The sequence below is a fragment of the Trichophyton benhamiae genome, assembly GCF_000151125.1.
Source record: "Trichophyton benhamiae CBS 112371 chromosome Unknown Abenha-G-c-176a04.f1, whole genome shotgun sequence".
Lineage (NCBI taxonomy): Eukaryota > Fungi > Ascomycota > Eurotiomycetes > Onygenales > Arthrodermataceae > Trichophyton > Trichophyton benhamiae.
Window position 1 is genome coordinate 463,620 of NW_003315107.1, and position 19,822 is coordinate 483,441.

The 19,822-nt window shown below is 51.1% G+C and overlaps 9 protein-coding genes across 9 annotated transcripts; 6 read left to right on the forward strand and 3 right to left on the reverse strand.

Annotated features, from left to right (window-relative positions):
• Positions 1 to 737: 737 nt before the first annotated feature.
• Positions 738 to 1,848, forward strand: ARB_07090 (nucleoside diphosphate-sugar hydrolase (predicted); the record flags this gene model as incomplete). The annotated part of the gene is made up of 4 exons (XM_003014482.1): positions 738 to 917; positions 1,100 to 1,337; positions 1,417 to 1,498; positions 1,545 to 1,848. The coding sequence occupies 4 exons, from the start codon at positions 738 to 740 to the stop codon at positions 1,846 to 1,848; spliced, it is 804 nt and encodes a 267-aa protein (XP_003014528.1).
• Positions 1,849 to 2,165: 317 nt separating this feature from the next.
• On the reverse strand, positions 2,166 to 3,146 carry ARB_07091 (uncharacterized protein; the record flags this gene model as incomplete). Its single annotated transcript, XM_003014483.1, has 2 exons — positions 2,166 to 2,681; positions 2,745 to 3,146. The coding sequence occupies 2 exons, from the start codon at positions 3,144 to 3,146 to the stop codon at positions 2,166 to 2,168; spliced, it is 918 nt and encodes a 305-aa protein (XP_003014529.1).
• A 735-nt stretch (positions 3,147 to 3,881) lies between these two features.
• ARB_07092 (uncharacterized protein) lies at positions 3,882 to 4,307 on the forward strand (the record flags this gene model as incomplete). Its single annotated transcript, XM_003014484.1, has 1 exon — positions 3,882 to 4,307. The coding sequence occupies one exon, from the start codon at positions 3,882 to 3,884 to the stop codon at positions 4,305 to 4,307; it is 426 nt and encodes a 141-aa protein (XP_003014530.1).
• Positions 4,308 to 4,487: 180 nt separating this feature from the next.
• On the reverse strand, positions 4,488 to 4,815 carry ARB_07093 (uncharacterized protein; the record flags this gene model as incomplete). Its single annotated transcript, XM_003014485.1, has 2 exons — positions 4,488 to 4,733; positions 4,759 to 4,815. The coding sequence occupies 2 exons, from the start codon at positions 4,813 to 4,815 to the stop codon at positions 4,488 to 4,490; spliced, it is 303 nt and encodes a 100-aa protein (XP_003014531.1).
• Positions 4,816 to 5,926: 1,111 nt separating this feature from the next.
• ARB_07094 (C3HC4 finger protein) lies at positions 5,927 to 7,731 on the forward strand (the record flags this gene model as incomplete). The annotated part of the gene is made up of 3 exons (XM_003014486.1): positions 5,927 to 6,257; positions 6,334 to 7,565; positions 7,639 to 7,731. 3 exons carry the CDS (start codon positions 5,927 to 5,929, stop codon positions 7,729 to 7,731), a joined length of 1,656 nt encoding a protein of 551 aa, XP_003014532.1.
• Positions 7,732 to 9,643: 1,912 nt separating this feature from the next.
• ARB_07095 (uncharacterized protein) lies at positions 9,644 to 12,352 on the forward strand (the record flags this gene model as incomplete). The annotated part of the gene is made up of 3 exons (XM_003014487.1): positions 9,644 to 9,672; positions 9,851 to 12,137; positions 12,215 to 12,352. The coding sequence occupies 3 exons, from the start codon at positions 9,644 to 9,646 to the stop codon at positions 12,350 to 12,352; spliced, it is 2,454 nt and encodes an 817-aa protein (XP_003014533.1).
• Positions 12,353 to 13,948: 1,596 nt separating this feature from the next.
• ARB_07096 (uncharacterized protein) lies at positions 13,949 to 14,932 on the forward strand (the record flags this gene model as incomplete). Its single annotated transcript, XM_003014488.1, has 2 exons — positions 13,949 to 14,227; positions 14,288 to 14,932. The coding sequence occupies 2 exons, from the start codon at positions 13,949 to 13,951 to the stop codon at positions 14,930 to 14,932; spliced, it is 924 nt and encodes a 307-aa protein (XP_003014534.1).
• A 617-nt stretch (positions 14,933 to 15,549) lies between these two features.
• Positions 15,550 to 16,693, forward strand: ARB_07097 (uncharacterized protein; the record flags this gene model as incomplete). The annotated part of the gene is made up of 2 exons (XM_003014489.1): positions 15,550 to 16,073; positions 16,141 to 16,693. The coding sequence occupies 2 exons, from the start codon at positions 15,550 to 15,552 to the stop codon at positions 16,691 to 16,693; spliced, it is 1,077 nt and encodes a 358-aa protein (XP_003014535.1).
• Positions 16,694 to 17,049: 356 nt separating this feature from the next.
• On the reverse strand, positions 17,050 to 19,257 carry ARB_07098 (uncharacterized protein; the record flags this gene model as incomplete). Its single annotated transcript, XM_003014490.1, has 1 exon — positions 17,050 to 19,257. The coding sequence occupies one exon, from the start codon at positions 19,255 to 19,257 to the stop codon at positions 17,050 to 17,052; it is 2,208 nt and encodes a 735-aa protein (XP_003014536.1).
• Positions 19,258 to 19,822: the final 565 nt, after the last annotated feature.

Genomic DNA, 19,822 nt, shown 5'->3' on the forward strand with positions numbered 1-19,822 from the left:
AATCCCACCATGGCCAGATAGACCCCAGATAAGAACAAAATCCAAAGACATTTCCCGTTCAAAGCAGCTCCAAATAAGTCCTCTCTCTGTCCCTTGTCCACGGCTCCTCCCGAAGCCATCCCACGTCACATGATAGAACCTTGGAAGCAGCAAGCAGTCGTTAGTTGGTTAACTGGCTAGCAGTAACTAAAACATAACCAACTAACCAACGTCCAAAACTGCGGCCCAACTCGTTCCCTGCCCGGCTCTTAACAGGCAAACCCGCCACTCTCACAGAAACAATTAAATACAACCAATTGAGCCATGTCAGGCCAATCGACGGCTTTCAAGAGGCCTGCACTGCTCTCCACTGGGCCCTTGGTAAGTAACTAGCCAATATAACCACTCAAGTAGCGGCCAACAATGGCTCTCTTTATGGCACAGAGCTACCAGCCTAAGCCGATTCTCATTACCGCCCAAACAAACTAACTATATAATTCCTCCAATACGATGATATCACTTTAATCTCTACGTAATGATTGCTGCTCTTGACAACTAACAAACATACTTGCTGTAGGATCCGTCCGAGGCACGCTGGATCAGACTCGTGAAGCGGACGTACACCGATCCAAACGGGATAACCAGAACATGGGAAGCCGCTGAAAGACTAGTGAGTATAATGCGTATTCTGTATTATTTTCTACCGATTTTTTTTATTTATCTTTCTACATTATTCTCCGGTACAGAGCGAAAAGGATATGTATGTCTATGGTGGCTACACAAGTGAGCATGGCGTCGATGTTGCCCGCCGCTGGTACAACTGCTATGTAGCTACATGTCCATTTTCGGCTGCTGACAGGCATGCATGCTTGCTTGGTTTCCGCTTGATCCGCGCCATCACATCTATTACATGCATATGCCGGGCAAACTCCCATCTCGTGCATGTGTAACTCGTTACCAGGATGGGGTTTGCTTAGGCCTTCGTTTTGTTTCTTATTTGCTGTCTCTCTCACACACACACACACACTCTCTCTCTCTTATCCCCCTTGCCTTGCTCGTCGCATGCATTCCATGAAATAACGCATGTAGCTTCAAGGTATGCTAACAGCACGACGTCTAGACTCGTGCAGATTCCGCGATAGACGGCGTGGGCATAGTTGCCATTCTCTCCAAACCATCTGGTCCTGAGCTGTTGCTGCAGAAACAGTACCGGCCTCCGATTGATATGGTCACCATTGAGATTCCGGCTGGTTTGGTTGATGCAGGTGAGACAGCGGAGGAGTGTGCTGTCCGTGAGCTGAAGGAGGAGACCGGATATGTTGGTGTTGTCCAGCAGAAAGGGCCTATCTTATACAATGGTACGTAAAAGCATTTCTATCCGTGTTGATTTTAACTCTTCGTTGGGCGGATTCCTCGGACTCCGGGCAAGCTGTAAAGGCAACAAAAGACGTTGGAAGGAAGATATAATAAAAGTGTATTACTCCCGGATGCTACGGGAGCTATTTCCAATTGCCGCATCGTAATCAGTGGAATGCAAAGGACGGACACCACCTGAGCCTTCACAGGCCCTTCTTTGGTGGAAATATCGAGAATCGCCCGCTAACAGAAAAGAGCAACTCAGATCCCGGATTCTGCAACACAAATATGAACATGGTTCACGTACATGTTGACATGTCATTGCCCGAAAACCAGAATCCAAAGCCTAAGCTTGAGGATGACGAGTTTATCGAGAGTTTCAGTATTCCTCTTGCCAAACTGTTCGAGGAAACAAGACGGCTGGAGCGAGAGGAAGGATATGCCATTGATGCGCATGTAGGAACCTTAGCCGAGGGAATAGAGATGGCGCGGCAATGGGGGATTGTCGGATAGATGTCGGCAGTTACGGTTATGATGGCATATCCATTAGATAGAGGAGTTAGATAGAAGTAGATTCTAGAAATAGCTAATAGATAAGCCACTTTCTCGTTTCCTCTCTCTGTTTTTTGGGGTATATTTATGTTTGTAGTGGCAGAGGCGAGCCGGGTCCAAACGGTAAACCTAGAAGTCAAAAAAGCTGAAACCGAAGTTGAGACCACCTATAAGGCAAAGATGACAGCATATATCACTCTTGCAGGCCATGCTAATGGCGTCACCGGGTATACAAAGATAGGTATTGAGGTGGTTTTGTTTATTTATTTTATGTTTTTTCACAGTCGACCATCTTGTTTTAGTCCCTGGTATAACGCCCAGGCTGACAAGGCCTTCGCATCTCTAGCAGCCTCCTGCCACAGTCTAGACAGAGGCACCAGCTTAAGCGTAATCATCTCGCCTTCTTTCCGAAGGCCAGTAAGCTTCCCTTGCATCTGTTGTATGTCATTTCTGGGCAGGCGTTTCTCACACAGGAAGAGAGGAATGAATTCGTCACATCCTCCTGGAGACGGGTAGACAGCATTCTGTAAAGTTTCTTCCTGATCCGTCTCCTTGTCCTTGTTGAGCAGAGTAAGTGAGCTCATGTCGACGAGTTCGTCTTGCTTGATGGTAAGCCCCGTCTCCTCATGGATTTCTTTTGCTGCTGCTCCAGCGAAGGATCCGTGTTCGTCGATCATGCCGGCCGGTAGCTCCGTGAAGGTAAGCGATCCTGCCGGTATACGTGGCTGGACGGTAAGAACGACGTGTTTCTCATCGCTAGAAGAGGCTGGGAGATCATCTGGCTGGAGGATGAGCTATATGTTCGCAGTCAGCACAGCGGTTCAAATAGAAAAGTAGACAAGTAGTTAGACGCTCACCAGCATGCCGACGCTGCCACCTCTGAGAAAGACGCTCCCCGGCAGCCTGTCCCCATCGTCCGTAGAGACATCTGCCTTGATCTTGATGAATCCCAGCTTCTTTGCGCCAAAGTAGTCGACGGCCTGGACGGTGATGCCTCGGAGTGCGTATGGCTTGACGTGAAACTCGTGAGAAGCGTTGCTTTGCCGCGACAGCGAATGACGTAGAGTCGACAGCCAGATCTTAAACGCCGGGAACGACAGTAACTGCGCCTGGGAGATGTCTGGCGTCAACTGAACGGCCACCGGGGGCTCAGAGCCGGGCAGCGTGAAGCTCGATGGTGCTGTCGACGTCGCCATGGTGCTGCGGCTGGCTTTCAGTGAGAACCGGCGAAGCTGCTGCTGCAGACGCCTGCTCAGCATGAGATCTGATAACAGCCAGCTAGTCAACCAACGAACAGCCAAGTAGCTAACTAGTTAATGAACTGGTTAAACAGGCCATCCGAGGCTCTCTGGCAGCAAATAGGGTCTTCGCGGCAAGTCGTATTTGATAACTAACTAGTTAAGTGGTTAAAAGATGGGTTGCTGATTCTTGATTTTGAGAGATCTAGATCCTCTCCGTCAACAACATCTCCTGCAGCTTTTTACATTAACTACATTCTACACTGGCGGCCTTCGTTTCTTTTTCGTGACAGGTTTTATGCCCTTCAGGTTGACTCGCTAGCTATGTAGCTACTTCGTTGACTTCTCCATGGGGCCCCCGTTGGCTGTTGTGTAATAATACCCCGTGCTATGTAGCTACGGAATTAACGACACCCCGGGCAGGCGTGGAGAATGAGATGCGAGAGCGGGCTCTTCCTTGCTGGAGAAAACGCTGTCTGTTCGCATCTGGTCGGCTTCATGATATCATGTGGCAAAGGGACGAGCCGAGTCGAAGGGCATGCTGTATCTTGTTCGAGCTGGCAGCCTCAGCGGCTGAAAACCTGGTTGATGCTGTCATCTCGTTCTCGGCCTCGATTCGATCAGATTCCAGTTTTGCTTGCCCTGACAGGCGCAACTCAGTTGCTCGGTAACTAACTGTCTTTGGAGTTCGTTTTTTTTTTTTGTGATGTATGTATGTATGGATGCAGGTTGTTGTGTGTGTGATGCATAATTTTGATGGCCAGAGACGGTAGATCCCAGCCACCAGGTCTCGGTCTCCCTTGTTCCATGAGCAAATCGGATCCTCCTGTACAGCCGATGCAACACTCTTGTCTCGTCCATCTGGACCAACTGGGATTCAGATTCGGGGTTGGTCATCCTCTGGCAGGGCCAGAAGCAGCAGCAGAAAGACAGGAGGATGGAACGAAGAAGCGAGAGGGAGATGTTGGTTCCAACCAGCCAGCAGCCTCTCTGATCTTCAAGGTCATGGATCAGTATCTCGTTGCTTCTTCGCTTCTCATCCCTCTAACTGGTGCTGCTGCTTGTGCCTCTTTCTTCGCCGTCCTGCGCCATCCCCCGCCCCTTGCCTGCGTTAGCCAGAGACTGTTGGAGAGTTGGCTGGCTCCTAGGAGGTGGTGTCTCGTCCTCTCGTTCACCGTTTAGCTTGCTCGCCTCCTGGATCAGCTTTCGGGGCCATCTTCGTCCGCCATCTGGGTCCGGCAAGTTCTTTTTCTTTTCTTGCTTTCTCGCCCTGAGGTAACTTATCCTGATGTCAGAGGGCTTGTCTGGAGTCTCTCGTCTCTGGCTCTGTTCATCTGCTTGCGTCCTCGTTTGCGTCTTCCGTCATGTGAGGAGGCCTTTGCCTTCAATCATCTTCGCCTGAGCATCGTTTTTATAAAGGCCGCCGTCTCTCTTCGGCGTCTTCTTCTCTCTTTTCTCTTCTTCCTTTTTGCTTCCTCCTCTTCTCCCTTCTTCCCCCCCTGGCTGGTAGTTAACTAGCTTAAGCGGTTGATCTTCGTATCGTGTGGTTTGTGGCCGAAAGAACAGCCAGATATCAGCTAAACCGCCGTCGGGACCTGATACCACAGCCTATATATCCTGTCCCTATCCGTACTGTGTATCTCCCTCGCCGCGCTGAATAGACTGCTATTCTCTCTAGAATAGCTACCATTTTATTCTTTCCATTCTCATCTTCTCTCTCTGCGTCCGTCTGTCCGTCTTCTCGATGTGTCTGATGGTGGTGACACCCATGGTCGTCACCACAGCAGGAGTATAACTAGCTAATATCAAACGTCAGCGTCAGCGTCAACGGCAGCGTCAGGATCGGTTGGTGCTCTCCCTCTCTATATCTCTCTCTTCCTCCGTTTTATCTCTTCGCCCTGCCGGCCTGTTTCACTGTGACTCCCTGATCTGCTGGACTCGGACATGCGCCTTTCTCGTCTTCTGCAAGGGACCTTGGGGGAGGACCTCTGGACCGTATATCCATAAACAAATATAGATATATATACATATACATACCCTCGCTAAGGCCGTGTACTTTTTGAACATCTAGATCTCGCCCTTCCCGAGTGCCGTTGAAGAAGAGAAAAGGAGTGTTTATGTGGATGTTGCTGGATGCTCGATACCCGTCATGTCGTGTCTAGCCGCGCAGCCTGGCCGTCCTGGAACTCGCAAGCGCTCTGCCTGTCTGCCCCAGCGCCTGTCTGATATACCACCTCGAAGGGCCAGCCTGTCGTCTCCGCCTCCGCCTCTGTTACCATCGTATCCCCGTTATCCTGCCGTCGAGGGCCCTCTGTTGGATATCCCGGAAGTAGAGCGCCGTGTCAATTACCACCGTCGCCATCACCCAGCCTCTAGTGGTCAGTCAAATGTCCCTGAATCTTCTCTGTATTCACCTTTGCTATCACCTGCTATCACCATGTCCTCCCTGTTTTCTTGATATAATATAAAAAGGGCGCTAAAAAGGGGGTGGACTGCCTGCCTGTCCTCTTTTAGTTTGTCTGATATCTTTCTTGCTTGGATTCACCAGCTGTCTTGTCTCTCCTGTCCTGCTTCTGGCCAGGACATATCAATATCACACTCACACACACACACACACACACACACACACACACACACACACACACACATTCTCTCTCTGCCCCTTTTATTTCTTTCACCCCCTTCACTACACTTCTACCCACAATCGTGTCTACCCTATCTTGGTCCGGACTGTTCTCTCTTGCTTGTCTCTGCACGCGCATCTCTGCCTTCTCCCCAGTCCGGAACCGCAAAGAGCAAAGATGCCTCCTCCTCCTCCCCCCCCTGCCCGTCTCCGTCCGCCTCTTCGCAGACGCTCTGAAGAGCCAATGCTAAACTGGCCCTTTCCAGAAAACGCCCCCGTGAGTCCGCAGGCCCTGGACCAGGCCGACCGCCTGCAGTGGCTCACCTCGAGCAACAGAGGCTCGGCTGGCTACTCAGACGGCAGCGGCATGCCGCCCAACTACGGCCAGCCTGGCTACGGGTCAGGCACCACCAGGTCCAGACACCAGTCCATGGAAGCGTATCCTGGCAGCTTCCAGCACGGCCTGTCTTCTCCTCAGAGTAGACAGCGAGCAAACCCCCAGGTGACGAGTAAGACGCCCTGAAAAGCAAATTTAAAAAAATCAAGCGAGATAGTCAAGCTGACATATTGATACCTATGCATTAGCCGGCTACCTGGTGCCGTATGCAAGACGGCAGAACGATGGTGCTGGCAGCAACAGCAGCAGTGCCAATACCAATGCTAATAATACCACTGCTAATACCAACGCCATCAACACCGTCCACAGCGGCGGTTTCAACTATGAGAGCCTGGCCAGACTGCAGGGATCCAGTTCGTCTGACTTGGCCAGTCTCGCAGAGCCCGTTCCTGGCTTCTACTCGCCATCCGTACCTGATGTGAATGATACCAACCAGAACTTCAACCACTTCATGGCTGGATATCAGGATGCTATCGCCAGTACCCAAGCAGGGCGGTCTGACTACGACCATGATATCCTACTGGGACAGCAGCTCGCGCAGAGACAGGCAAGCCAGGAGCCAGGAGCGTCACCTGCATTCTCCGCTGCATCGCCTACAACGCCCCAGCAAGCTCACCAGGATACCAGACCCGCCCTTCCATTGGGGTCAGCGGGCACCCGATTATCTGCTGGTGACATACGTGAGATTATGGGGTCGGCCATGGACTTTAGCTCCTCTCCAGACCCGCGCCAGGAATCAGAAATGCAAGATCAAGACCAGGATCAGGATCAAGATCAGGATCAGGATCCGGACCAGAACCAAGGCCAGAGTCAGGGTCAGAACCAGAACCAGGGCCAGGACTCTGAGACGTTCGGCTACTCGATGAACCCTTCTTCATCAGGGATGCCAACAACTCCGGCCCAGCGTCGCCGTAGTGCCCAAGACATGGCCTCTTCCGAGCATGAGTCTGCTCCTCACCAGGGACAGGTAGGCAGCGATGGCCTGACTCAACGCCGAGTCCGTATGAGAACTCTGCGTGTATCTCCTGCATCGTCTACCCAGCAGCCATCTACAGCTAGTGGTTCTCAACCACAGCTTAATCCAGCAGCGTCATCTGCTGCTGCCAACACCGCTACTTCCAGTCTCCAGCAGTCTCAGGAGCCTGTTTTTCCCAGCTACAGACCTCGTTACACCAGCGACAACATCCTCAACCCGCAGTACCTTTCCAACTACCTGGCCGCTATGGACAGAGGGCTTGCGAGAACCATGAGCACAGATCAACGTCTCCAAATGCTCCGCCAGTACCAACGCCGGGGGCAACCTGGACAAACATCTACCAACGTCCGCCTGCCAGCACCAATGATAGGGCTGGATGTCGAGATCGATGGCCGCCCGGAGCCCAAGGATTCAGCTAACCTGACGGTCAATATGGAATGCAAGGTGTGCATGACCCAGCTCGTTGACACCGCACTTATCCCCTGCGGTCACGCTGTTCTCTGCAGATGGTGTGCAGAGCAGCATATCCTTGCGAAGCCGGGGCAAATTGGCCGTCCAGCGCCGCCGCCAGCTTGTCCCGTGTGTCGAACGACAATTAAACAGAGAGTAAGCCTCCGCCCTTTCCCATGTTTTCTATGCAAGATGTAACCAATGGCTGACTTTTCCCATCTGCAGCTTCGGATATTCATCTCCTAGCCGCAGACGTAGTTAAAATTAATTAACCGAACGGTCTTTGCCTGTCTGCCTTTTTTTCGCCCTTCTGACGTCAACTCAACCTATTCTCTCTCTCTCTCTCTCTCTCTCTCTCTCCGAGTATCATCGCATCACTTTAGGCATGATCGTTCTTCTCGCTCGCATGACAACCTTGCATATCACTTTTTCAATCACGCATTCCGGGCCGTTCCATCGCATCTAAACGAATACACGACTTTGCAACCAAACGGAGTTTACTTTGGCTGGAATCTAGCTTCTCTCTTTCCGCGTTGGACCTTTGAACTCGTTAACTACATACACTATGCCCCTTTCCCCCCTACTCCCTGCCTTTTTTCCCCGCCCTAGAGCACTTGTATGTACCTTGCATCTTGACCCCCTTTCTCAAAGACCTGTCTGTACCTGTTCTCTGTTTCAGTTGCTGTGCACCCGCCAACTTCGATCGGCATGATTCATCTAGTTTATTCCAGTTGTCTAGCTAAGCATGTAGCTCCCCGAGGTAGCCTGGCTTAATGTCACGATAACTAGTTAACTAATGGACGGCTTCTCTCTTCTCTCCCCCTCAGCCTCGGTTCCGGCTCCGGTCCCGACAGTCAAGCTATCTAATGCCATAGATATACCCTGTATGTAACTGTCGTAGAAGAGCAATCAACAATCCCCTCTTTCCCGCTGCTCTTTTCTATATATGCCTAGTCTGTCCTCTCTGCCTTTGTGTAAGCTGCACCCGCTTCGTATCACCTGCCATGGCCTGATCACCTTGGTAGACAAGAGAGAACCACCTAGTTACCGTAGAGACCACCATCTGCCAGCCGCTGTATTGCATGACCTTTGCCGGTCAGCCAATATGGCCTATAGAGGAATGTCTATGAGAGTGGCTTGTCTGCTGTCCAAAGTGAGCCTCTGCTTGGACATGCCCCTTCCGGGCAATTATGCGGGCGCCCACAGCTTCAAGGCAGCCAAAACATGACCTTGTGAGATGGGATAGGATCCTTTGTGATTTTCAAAGCAGTACTCCGTACGGAGTAGACGTTAACGAGTTATGACAAGGCTATATGCCTGCGAACCAGTCTATTAATAACCGAGTAGAGAGGGAGTTACTACGAGAATACCATACCATTTGAGACAGAATCGCCCTTGAAACAGGCACATTCAGGAGACATTAGTGACCACAGACAACCCCGTATCTTGGTCCTATGAAATAGTTAATGCCGTGTCACTTTGCTTCTTTTGCACTGCCCCTATGCAGGCCAGGGATGTCCGGGAACCAGGCGGAAGCGCGGCTGCAGGCCATCAAGTAGAGTAGCATGCATGCGGTAACCGTAACTCACACTAATAGTTATGTGATTCCGCCTAACTGTGTATACTCCGCATAGCAGGTTGTTTTGTAAGGGCGCTTCTGTAGTTATGCTGTAGACCGAAGACTGGCAGGGAGATAGATATCAACGACTGCCCCGGCTGCCCACCAGGGGCTCTCACTGGAGACACCAGCGCACACGACAAACAAACCAGGGCGCCGTCTAGACTGTTGATAACGACAGTCAGCCCCTAGAATATTGAGTTAGCGATCTGTTGGTGTAATTTGCTTTTTCTGGCTCGCAGGCAGCAAGCATAAGTCCTGCAGCCGCTGAGAGATATGAGCCCATCCACTTGGTTATTTATTACCGATACCCATCGCCAGCATGATGGATGGCAGGCCTTCAAGACCTAACCCGAGCCCTATCTCTCCTTTCTGGCTTCTGCTGCTGCCGCTGAGCTCTGGTTAGTTCGGTCGAGAGCCCTGTCTGTCTGTCTCTCTGTCTGTCTGTCCTGGCATGCTCTGTCCGCAGCTTCGCCTATCATGGTACGCGTAGATCTCGACCACCGGCAGCGTCATCAAAACCACCACCACCACCACCACCCGGACCAAAATAAGCCTGCAGCCGCCCAGTCGCCGCGCGGGACGTCATGGTCAAGCTTCGACAAAGTTGAACAGTAAGCGTCTGTCTAGCTTCGCCCTGGTGTCTCTGCCTGTTTCATAGTCTGTCTAACTTGTGCTGGTTGGCTGTCCCCAGGTCATCCCCGTCCCCGTCACCTTCGCCATCCCCCCTCGCCTCAGCCTCAGCCCCGGGCTCGGTCTCAGCCTCCCGGACCACCGGACTGGAGGAGGACTCGCTGACGGCGGCGGCAGCTAGGACTCGCTCGCCGGATGCTTCGGCTCTGCAGAAGCTGAATCTCCAGGAGCTCACTCCCAAGGCACGCAGTCGGCGGCAGTCCAAGTCCAACCTGGCCAGCCCCCGGGACCAACAGCACCACCAAAGCAGCCAATGTAATACCACGCCGAAGAAGCGTCCTGCTTCCGAGCGAGACGCCGATGAAGATGGTAATGGTGACGGCAAGCCGGACGGACAGCGTGGGCTGCCGTCTTCGAAGCGGTGCTCTCACTCGCACCCTCACACGGTCGAAAGAGGCGGTGTCTTTTTCCAGACCAGGCCTGCCACTGCTGACGACGGGTTCATGGATCAAGCTATAGATGACGATCTGGACGATGAAGATGACGACGATGGAATTGATGAACAGGTGGGAGAAGATGAAGAGGCCAGTGGTCATGATGAGTCCCTACCACACAGCATTCCCTGCTCTCCAGACCTCTTTCTGCAGCCAGAGACCAGGCAGATCGCTGAAGACCAGCTCATTGTCGAGGTGCAGGGCATCTACTCTGGGCTCGTCGTCGTCGAGAAGAAGTGTGTTGAGATTGACATGCAGCAGCTCAATAGCAGGACGGAACTGAATAATGACCAGTGGAAGGCCCTGATAGCTATCCACAGGACTCTGCTGCATGAACACCACGACTTCTTCCTGGCTTCCCAGCACCCTTCTGCCACAGAGAGACTGCGGAAGCTGGCCACGGAGTATGGGATGCCTGCTCGGATGTGGAGGCATGGGGTGCATTCCTTTTTGGAGCTACTAAGGCACAGACTGCCGGGTTCTCTGGAACATATGATATCCTTTATCTATACTGCCTATTCTATGATGACTCTCTTGCTCGAGAGTGTGCCTACTTTTGCAAATATCTGGATAGAGTGCCTTGGCGATCTGGCTAGGTATCAGATGGCAGTGGAAGAGGTTGATCTACAAAACCGCGAGAACTGGGCTGAGGTAGCTAGGTACTGGTATCGAATGGCAGCAGATAAGGGGCCTAATGTTGGCCGGATTCAGCACCACTCTGCTGTCCTGGCCAGACCCTATATCCTGGCCCAGCTATTCTACTATACCAAGTCCCTGGTCTGTGTTGAGCCCTTTGCCAGCTCGAGGGAAAGTATCTTGCTGCTATTCAACCCGCTGCTGGAAGAAGAACAGCAGCCGCAGCAGCAGCAGCCACAGCAACAGCAACAGCAACAGCAACAGCAGCAGCAACAACAGCCACAGCAGCAGCAGCAGCAGCAGCAGCAGCAAAAGCTACACAAGCATGCCCGCCCCAAGCAGCAAACTCGTCACCCACTAACACTGGCCTCTTTCGTCAAGGCACACGGCATTATATTCAAGAAGGAGTCAGTCCACTCCTACTTCGAGCACACCCTGCAGTTCTTCTCCTGCCTGCCTCAACATATAGGCCGGATGGGAGACAACTTCCGCGGACAAGGAGTCCATATCTCCTGCTCCAACTTTGCTATGCTTTTTATCAATGATAACGCCCTAGTCCCAGAAATGGGTAAGACGTTAACGGGTCTATATACCACAGCTATAGCAACACCAGTTGAATGCAGAGTCCCCTCCGCAAGAGCTTACTGGAGTACCTGTACCCAATCAGAGCCCCTTATCTCTCTGGTTAACACTATTCCTACATCATCCAGCACGAGATTTAGTTCCTCCCTTAGCCCTCTCCACTATACTATCTACCAGTCTATGCATACGTTCTCCCTCCTACTCCGCCAAATAGGTGATAAAAACGTCCTCCCAGCAATTCACGTCTCTCTCGCCTTTCTATTTACCCTTTCTCTTGCCCCAGAGGCAATGCTTGTTTTTGAACCCCTTGTCCCCTTCCGCGATCTAGTTACTTTCCTTAATACCCTTAACCGCCACCGTGTAAGCGAGTCCAAGATCGCTAGTGATGAGTTCCCGCTCCCTGAGTCCAGGGATGTGGGCGTCAAGTACTATCTTCCTGAAGACTTTGACCTGCGCGGCCTGGCCTGGACAAGACTCTACTTCCCTGACGGACACTTTGTTAATACGGAGCTGCCGGAGGACGAAGAGCGGATGCTGGAGCTTGCTCATACTGCATTTGTCAGGGCCGAGAGGTGTCTGTGGCTCGGATGCAGGCTTGCTTCCGTAAGTACATCCTTTCCCTTTCCCGTTTTTCTCTTTTTTGCATCTGTTTGAGTTGGGTCGGTAACACGGTGAGGCAGATGGACCGATGGTTTACATATGACTCCTCCCAGCGACGGTTCAAGATAAAGGATCTTGTTCCGCAGCTTGAACGGTACTCGGAGCGAGTCCCTTTCTTTAGGAAGGCCGCTGAGGTGCTTTCTGAGGCAACCGCATAAGTCTTGTCACAACGTTACAAAAAAGCCGGCAAAAAATGACAATCGAAAAATTGGAATATTCAAAAGCAACCTGGTCGAAACTACAGGTACTAGCTGACCTTCTACTGGGATAGGGGGCCATGAGGTCTCATATCTCATTAATTTCGCTAATCTCCATACCAACATCCGGGATCGGCCCTTGTTCCTTCTCTTTTCCCTTCTCTCTCACCCATGTTTCTATTTATCCTATCTACAACTTCTATAACTCTTTCTATGTCGTCGTTTCTTAGCGTTGGGAGGCTACTCTTGAGTCACTCCGAGTTTGTATGGCCACGTATGTTTGAAAATTGGTCGTGCCGTTTTCTACTTGCTCTATTCAACATTACGTTTTACTTTCATATCTACTACCAACGTCGTCGTCTTGCCTTTTTTTTTTTTTTTTTTTTCTCGGAAATTTGTATATAGGATATGACTCGATATGTACATATAACCACTGCTAGATATATATGAAGTCGTGTTCGGGCCGCTGCATCATACGTTCGTTCATTCATTGGCTAATATCCACCTTGCTCTCTCAAACGATCACCTCATGCATGCATATGCTGGAGTGTGCATCTTCCCGGCGTTTGACCGCTTTCCTCTCTGCATTGTGTGACGTTAGTTTGGACAGTCATTCGACAGGTCGATACGCTTCCTTCACCGACATAACGGTTACCTTCCAAAGAGCAAACGATCTCACGCCCTATGGAGTAACTGCCCACCCCCTTTTCAAACAAGAATGCAAGGTTGCCACTGATAGCCACCACCACGGCTACCAATTAATAGTCAAGGCTGCCATATGTTTCCGTCTCTACACGGCTGAATTAAAGAGCATTGCTTGGTCATCGCCGCGACTGGCCTTGTCCTTTGCCACGATCTAGACGGGGTATCAAATCAATATCTAGGCATTAATAACCTGGATGAAAATAACCTTAATGCACGGATGTCATAGCTCATGCCTATCCCTTAGTTAAGTAAGCCCGGTCCAAGGCTGAGGTTGGACACGGCCGGACACCGATGGGATGCGAGGTATGCGGAGGATCCTATAGGGCAGCGGCGGGTGCATGCATCCGCGACGGTTTGATCATTAACTTGTATTTGCCAGCCGCCAACCAGACGGCAAGCGCTGCTATTCGCCCGGCGCATGCGCGACACGGGGACTGTCTGCCTTTAAGGCATCCATTTTCTGCAACGGCCATGAGACACCGAGGGTCGGCTGATCTGTCAGCGCTGCCGAGTTCAGGGCCATGGCTGATCCTTTGCACCAGGTGAGATTCAAATGCAGTTGAGAATGGAAGAAGATGAAATAACAAAAAAATAAATAAAGACGAAAAAAAAAAAGAACGAAAAAAAGAACTCCCTGACGGGGAATCGAACCCCGGTCTCCCGCGCTTGTTACTCGGCTTACTCAGCGAAGTTGACAAGCGGAAATCATGACCACTAGACCATCAAGGACTTTCTGGTGGAAGGCGGAAGGGCGCCGGTGGCTGATGAGTGGAAGGCGCATGTGTTGGCTCTTTTCTTACAAGAGAGATAGATCTTGACGTCGACATGTTGGCTGCTGGCTGATACAGCGGCATGAACACGGCGCAGGAAGTCATGTCGGGCGCAGAGAGCGAGCTGGGCCACCTGTCAAACGCCCTCGCCTCTCCGGCGCAGCTGGAACACTCCTCCTCGTCGCTGGACGGAGTGCCCGGGGAGCTCGAGAGGTCCGTTCGATATGCGGGCGTCAGGCTCACGCAGGCTGCTGGAGTGCTGCTTCAGCTGCCGCAGGATGTCATTGCCCAGGCGATAGTCGTCTTTACACGGTTCTGGGTCGGTCCTGAGGGAGGCAGTCTGGCAGTCTACTCTGCAAAGGTGCGCCCCATTTCACTTTTCAGCCGTTACGGTGTTTGTTATAACTAACGACCTTGACAGGATGTATCGGCCGCAGCGCTGTACATGACGGCGAAGCTCTCTTTTTACCCCGTATCGCCTCGCTCGGTGCTCAACGTGTACACGTATCTACTCTCCCCTACAGCCTCGCCTCTACCCTTCGTCAACCCAGAGGGAGCTCCCGAACAGCCCGAGCCAGAGAGCTATTACCTGTCCGAAGGCTCATACCAGATTGAACGCCAGAACCTGATGAAGATCGAGTCGGCCGTCCTACGCACCGCTTCCTTTCACACAAGGGTCGTTCTACCGCATACCATCGCCCTGACTTACCTGCAGACTCTCAAGGTGTCCTCTTCCTCCGTGGCTGCGCGTACCTTCGCACATCTCAACGCCGCCTTGTTCTCGCCTCAGATCCTATATCTAACTCACCAGCCGAATGCGCTGGCTGTGGCCGCTATCTACCTCGCTGCGAGGGAGCAAGGGGTCAAGATCGTTGACAGTGAGTGGTGGGAGGTGTTTGACGTTGATCGAGAGGAGCTGGGATTCCTAGTTGTCGCCATGAGGAGCATGGATGGGTTTGCTAGGGCTGAACATGAGTACTGGAAGGGCAAAGTTGTTCCCTTGACCGTTGGCGGCGTTGAGAGAGAGGCATCTAGACGTCAGCAGGCCGCTTCCGCTGAGTCGTGATGCCACCTGCCCATGGTCTACCACCGCTGTCGCCTCGGGAAGAATGCTTTTATTCACCTACGAGAGAGAGAGAGAGAGTCCTGATTTAAACAGTGACATACAGAGCATCTGCAACAGCTCAAAGAAAACACCACCGAGCAGAACTGTCAAACGGATGCTTTCAAGAGGAGCTCCCTAAAGGAGTACTCAGGTCCCGTCTCAAGACCTTGGTAAACTACCTTGATTAAAGCGGGTCTAGCAGCAAACAGGCCGGCCAGCCGACACCCCAAGAGTCACCAGAGGCCCATGTACGATAAAGAAATGACCACAAACTTATCATCGTCTAAGCAGCTGTAGATATATATGCATGTCCTCCTAGCGGATAAATGATATATGACCGTCTAGAGACCTCTTAAGAAAGCCGCCAAGCACGTGAAAAACGTCATAGAGATCATCCCACCCTGTCAAGCGCCTTCGCCAGGCACCACCACCACCATCTAACTGCACGACAGTCAAACGGCACCCTGCAACCGCCAGGCAACTCTGTAACATACACACATCTACAACATCTACAAGCCACATATCTTTTCTGGAAATCTAGAACAAGAAGAGCAAGAAGAGCAAGATAACTCGTCAGGATGAACGTTATCCGTTCCAAACTAAACGATATCCGGGACCGTCTGGCCCCCATCTCAAACGTCTCTACCTTCAGAAATACCGGCCAAGTGACGCCTGAAGAGTTCGTGCGCGCCGGAGATTACCTCGTCTACAAGTTCCCTACCTGGTCGTGGTCCGCCGCGTCGTCGCCGTCAAAACGAGTCTCCTACTTGCCGGAGGAGAAGCAGTTCCTCGTCACCCGCGGGGTACCATGTAACCGCCGACTAGACGAGAACTTCGCTGGCAAGGCTGCGGATATCATAATACAAGGCGAACTGGGAGAGTCTTCTGGCGCAGGCGGAGACGGTGATGACGACGGGTGGTTAAATACAGGTGGCGATGAGGGCGCCGGTGAGACGCATGCAAAGGACGTCAGGACAGTGGATGACTCGGGGAACGTAGCTGAGAAAGAAGAAGAGGATGAAGAGATTCCTGATATGGACGATGAAGAGGACGATGAGGAAGCTATCATTCGAGAACCAGCTCAGAAGGGCGGGAAGAATGCGTGAGTCTTAACCGTTCTTATACTTCGCTCAAGATATATGCTTCTTATTGCTAACCTGTCTATCTAGTCCCCTGCGAACATACTCACTTTACATAACTTATACCCCATACTACAAGACCCCTCGCCTCTATCTATCCGGCTACGCCGCCGTATCAGAACCACTGCCTCCCCACCTGATGATGGAGGATATAGTAGGCGACTATAAGGACAAGACAGTCACGCTAGAAGACTTCCCCTTTTTCGACGGGGGTGTGAAGATGGCTAGCGTCCACCCTTGCAAGCACGCAAGTGTGATGAAAGTCCTGCTCGACCGTGCCGATGCTGCGCTGAAAATCCGTCGTGAGAAACAGTCGAAGCGCTCCAAGGAGGGCAAGGACAAGGTTGAAGCTGGCCTAGAGGGCCTTGTGGATGATACGGAGAAACTGAAGGTCTCTGGCGAAGATAAGTCTAAGGGTGGGAGCAGTAGTGCGGGAGACGAGTGGGAGGTGCTAGAGCATGAAGGGGATGATGAGGCAGACCAAGAGGTTGCGATCCGGGTTGATCAGTACCTGGTTGTTTTCCTCAAGTTCATCGCCAGCGTCACGCCGGGCATCGAACACGATTTCACCATGGGAGTTTAGGCTCGTTTCAACTTTGCTTCTCGTTTTATCTACTTGGCCGGGAGTGAATGGGGTTGGTGCTTTTCTTTTCTTTTTTACATTTTGTCCCTTTTGACTTGGTTTCATTTGATTGAACTTTTTGAGATCTCCTCGTTGTTTGCATTGCATTCCCCTATTTAGGCAGGCAGTGCCTTTAAATATCTGCCTTGATGATGTCTTCAGAACGCAAATACTTGATTTAAACCACTCTCTAGATTAGTTCTCAATTCTAATCAAATCATTAAAAATATCCAGGCAAAAATGTCCATATATATATATCCTGTATGGGTATCCAAAACTATCCGCTCAGCATTCCTCGTTCCTGACTACAGTGGCTATCAAAGCACACGAAGTCGTTTCCGCTCACTCTTCACTTCTCCATGATTAATCTTTTCGGATAAAGCACCCTTTGGCCTAGATGGTTTGCGCTTAAGTTGCTTCGGCTGCTTCTTCGCTAGCCGTGGGTCCATCTGGGACGCATCAAAGTCAATAATAAGCGCCCTATTGAGCTCGGCGTTCCACAGGATATTCTGCCATCGAAGATCCCCGTGCAATAACCCTAGAGAACGAATCTCTTTCTTTGACTTTGAAACTTCTCGTCTAACGGTCCTATCGACATTTTCTTCGTCAATATGTTCACCTGCCCAGCCCATGAGCAGCATGTGTCGGATCCTTCCAGCCCCATGCAGGTAGTATGTCATGGCAAGGTCAATGGTACCAAGAAAGACTGGTATTGCTGAGCCTTGGGCTTGCTTTAGGAAACGGTATATTTCTGCTTCGCGCGAGACCACCCCCCAGAGATGAGTGGTGGTTCCTTTGCCAACGACAGTATACCCGTATTCAGTACAGGTGATTTTAAAGGGCGCCCCTGTGGCTCCGCATTCTCCGCAATTTCCCATGGGAGTGCAGTCAATGTCAAGGTTCTTATCCAGCTGCTCGTTGATTAATTGAACTAGGGTTTTAGCATCGATGAGGTGGTGATCACCGTCCCCATTCTTTCTGTGAAGAGCCACGTTTGGACAGTTCTCATCTAGTTTGTCCCCTTGCTTTAGTCCAAGAAGACATTTCTGGGTACAGAATTGGGCATTGTGCTGATAAGGACTGCCTCCAGTTTGTCGAGAGCCCGTCGTCTGACGCGGCGACTGTGCTGACTGGGATGACGAAGACGTTGTCAATTCACTAAAGCCACGTTTGCGCCCGCTGGGTCCAGCATCAGGGTCTTCATCGGCATCTGGAGGATCACTGCTTCCCTCTGTATTAGGCCTGCACTGAGCTCGAGATCGGGTACTAGCCCGAGTCAATATCTGGCTCTCTCCAGCAACTTCTTCAAAGGAAGATGATGATGGCATATATTCAGAGATAGTAGGGGCACCTACACTCTCCGACGAAGTATATTCTGAGTCAGGTGGATTTTGCCGCAGTTCTTCGTCTGGAATTTGGGAGCGTGTATGGTCAAAACTCGTCGTCCATTCTGGTACCCGTGCCCTTGCAAATTGTCGCCATGTCTGGTCACGGATTGGCGAGCGAAAGCTCATCAGACAGAGACAGAGAACCCGTGCAATGGTGGTCAATGGCTTTTGTAAATGAGCAGTTGCGGGTTTGATGTCTTCGTTTGGTTCACACATATGGTAGTATACGACTTCAGGCGTATCCCGTGGAACCCGCAGCAACACCACGGCTAACCCATTAGTCAAGTAGGAATATTCAAGGCCCTCCTGAAGCATGACATGGTATTCTTGCACAATGGCCGAACCAGTCAGCACATATGCATTATGGACTAACTTGTCCTTACCTTCCTTCGGAACCGAGTCAACGTTGACTATTTCTTCCCAGAAATTAATGGGATTTTTCAGAGCGCAACGGAGATTTTCGACAGAGAGTTTATGAGGTGGTTTGTATTCAACCGTGGTCAGAAGATGGGTCGACTGACCGTTGACTCGATGGATGCAGAACTGGTCCGGTCTCGAAGGGTATCCATCTGAATCCAGATCACGGGTATTATCGCCGGTTGAGTCAAGGTCATTCCCATGATTGTCAAACCAGACTCCATCGCCCAAATCGAATTCCTCCTGAGCACCTGGTATCTTGCAGAGTTCGGATATGATTTTGTGAACATGATCTTCGACCCCAAATCTTTCGTATCCTTCTAGGTCTTTCTCACTGCTTAATGCCCTGGCCCTGAAAACTTCCCCAAAGTGGTCTAAAGCATGACGCGAGGCAAAGAGCCGCGGTGCAGGTTCTCCGAAAGGTTGTAGATAGGTGCAGACAGAATTATAAATCCTCTGCTGTTCAGCATCACAGCTATCCCATTTTAAAAATTGCAAAGGACAAGCCTTCCCTATTGGACGGTTGATAGATCCCTTGGTAGAGAGATGTGGTATCCCAACTCGTAATGGGACGGAGAAGAGATGATGACAGAGACCAAGGAACTCCAAGAAGGTCGTATTACGAGTCCGTTCCCTCTCTCGATCCCGTTCTTCCTCCGCCCGTCTTCTCTCCTCTCTCTCCTGCAGGTAAAGAGCACGGTAGTCTGGAGGACTGGACATCTTGAATGCAATACGACCCGCCGTTAATATCTTTAGTTATATGATATCAGAAATATAAGGGTACTAGCATGTGTTACTAGTGTAAAAGGCCACAACTTGAGCCATGGCATCAACCGCTCCCAGGCAGCGATGGAGGGAGGGGAGATGTTGTAGTTGTTGGTTTCTTGACGCCCAGGCAGCAGCGCGGCTAATCAGATGAGCAGGGGTCCCGGGAAGAGTGTCACGTGAGGCGCTTTTAGCGTCCGGGAGGATAATGGATTGCCTTGGGGATCTTTTTTATATCTCGACATAAGGGAATGGAGATTATCATAAATAAATAGCACGATATCGAATCGTGATTAACAAGGATGTGTGTGATATTTGCAATGTAGAGTATATATCCCGGTTCTGTGTCTACTAAAGCAACGGAAAGTCCCTTCAAAAGGGAAAGGAAGGAAATAACTAGAGGTAGTAATTAGATAAATGCTATTATGATATGTACATTCGCGGGTATCCCTGCCCTTCATGATAATTTGTGCCCGCCAGTCCCTGGTACAAAAACGAACTCCAAATGCTGCATACAAGA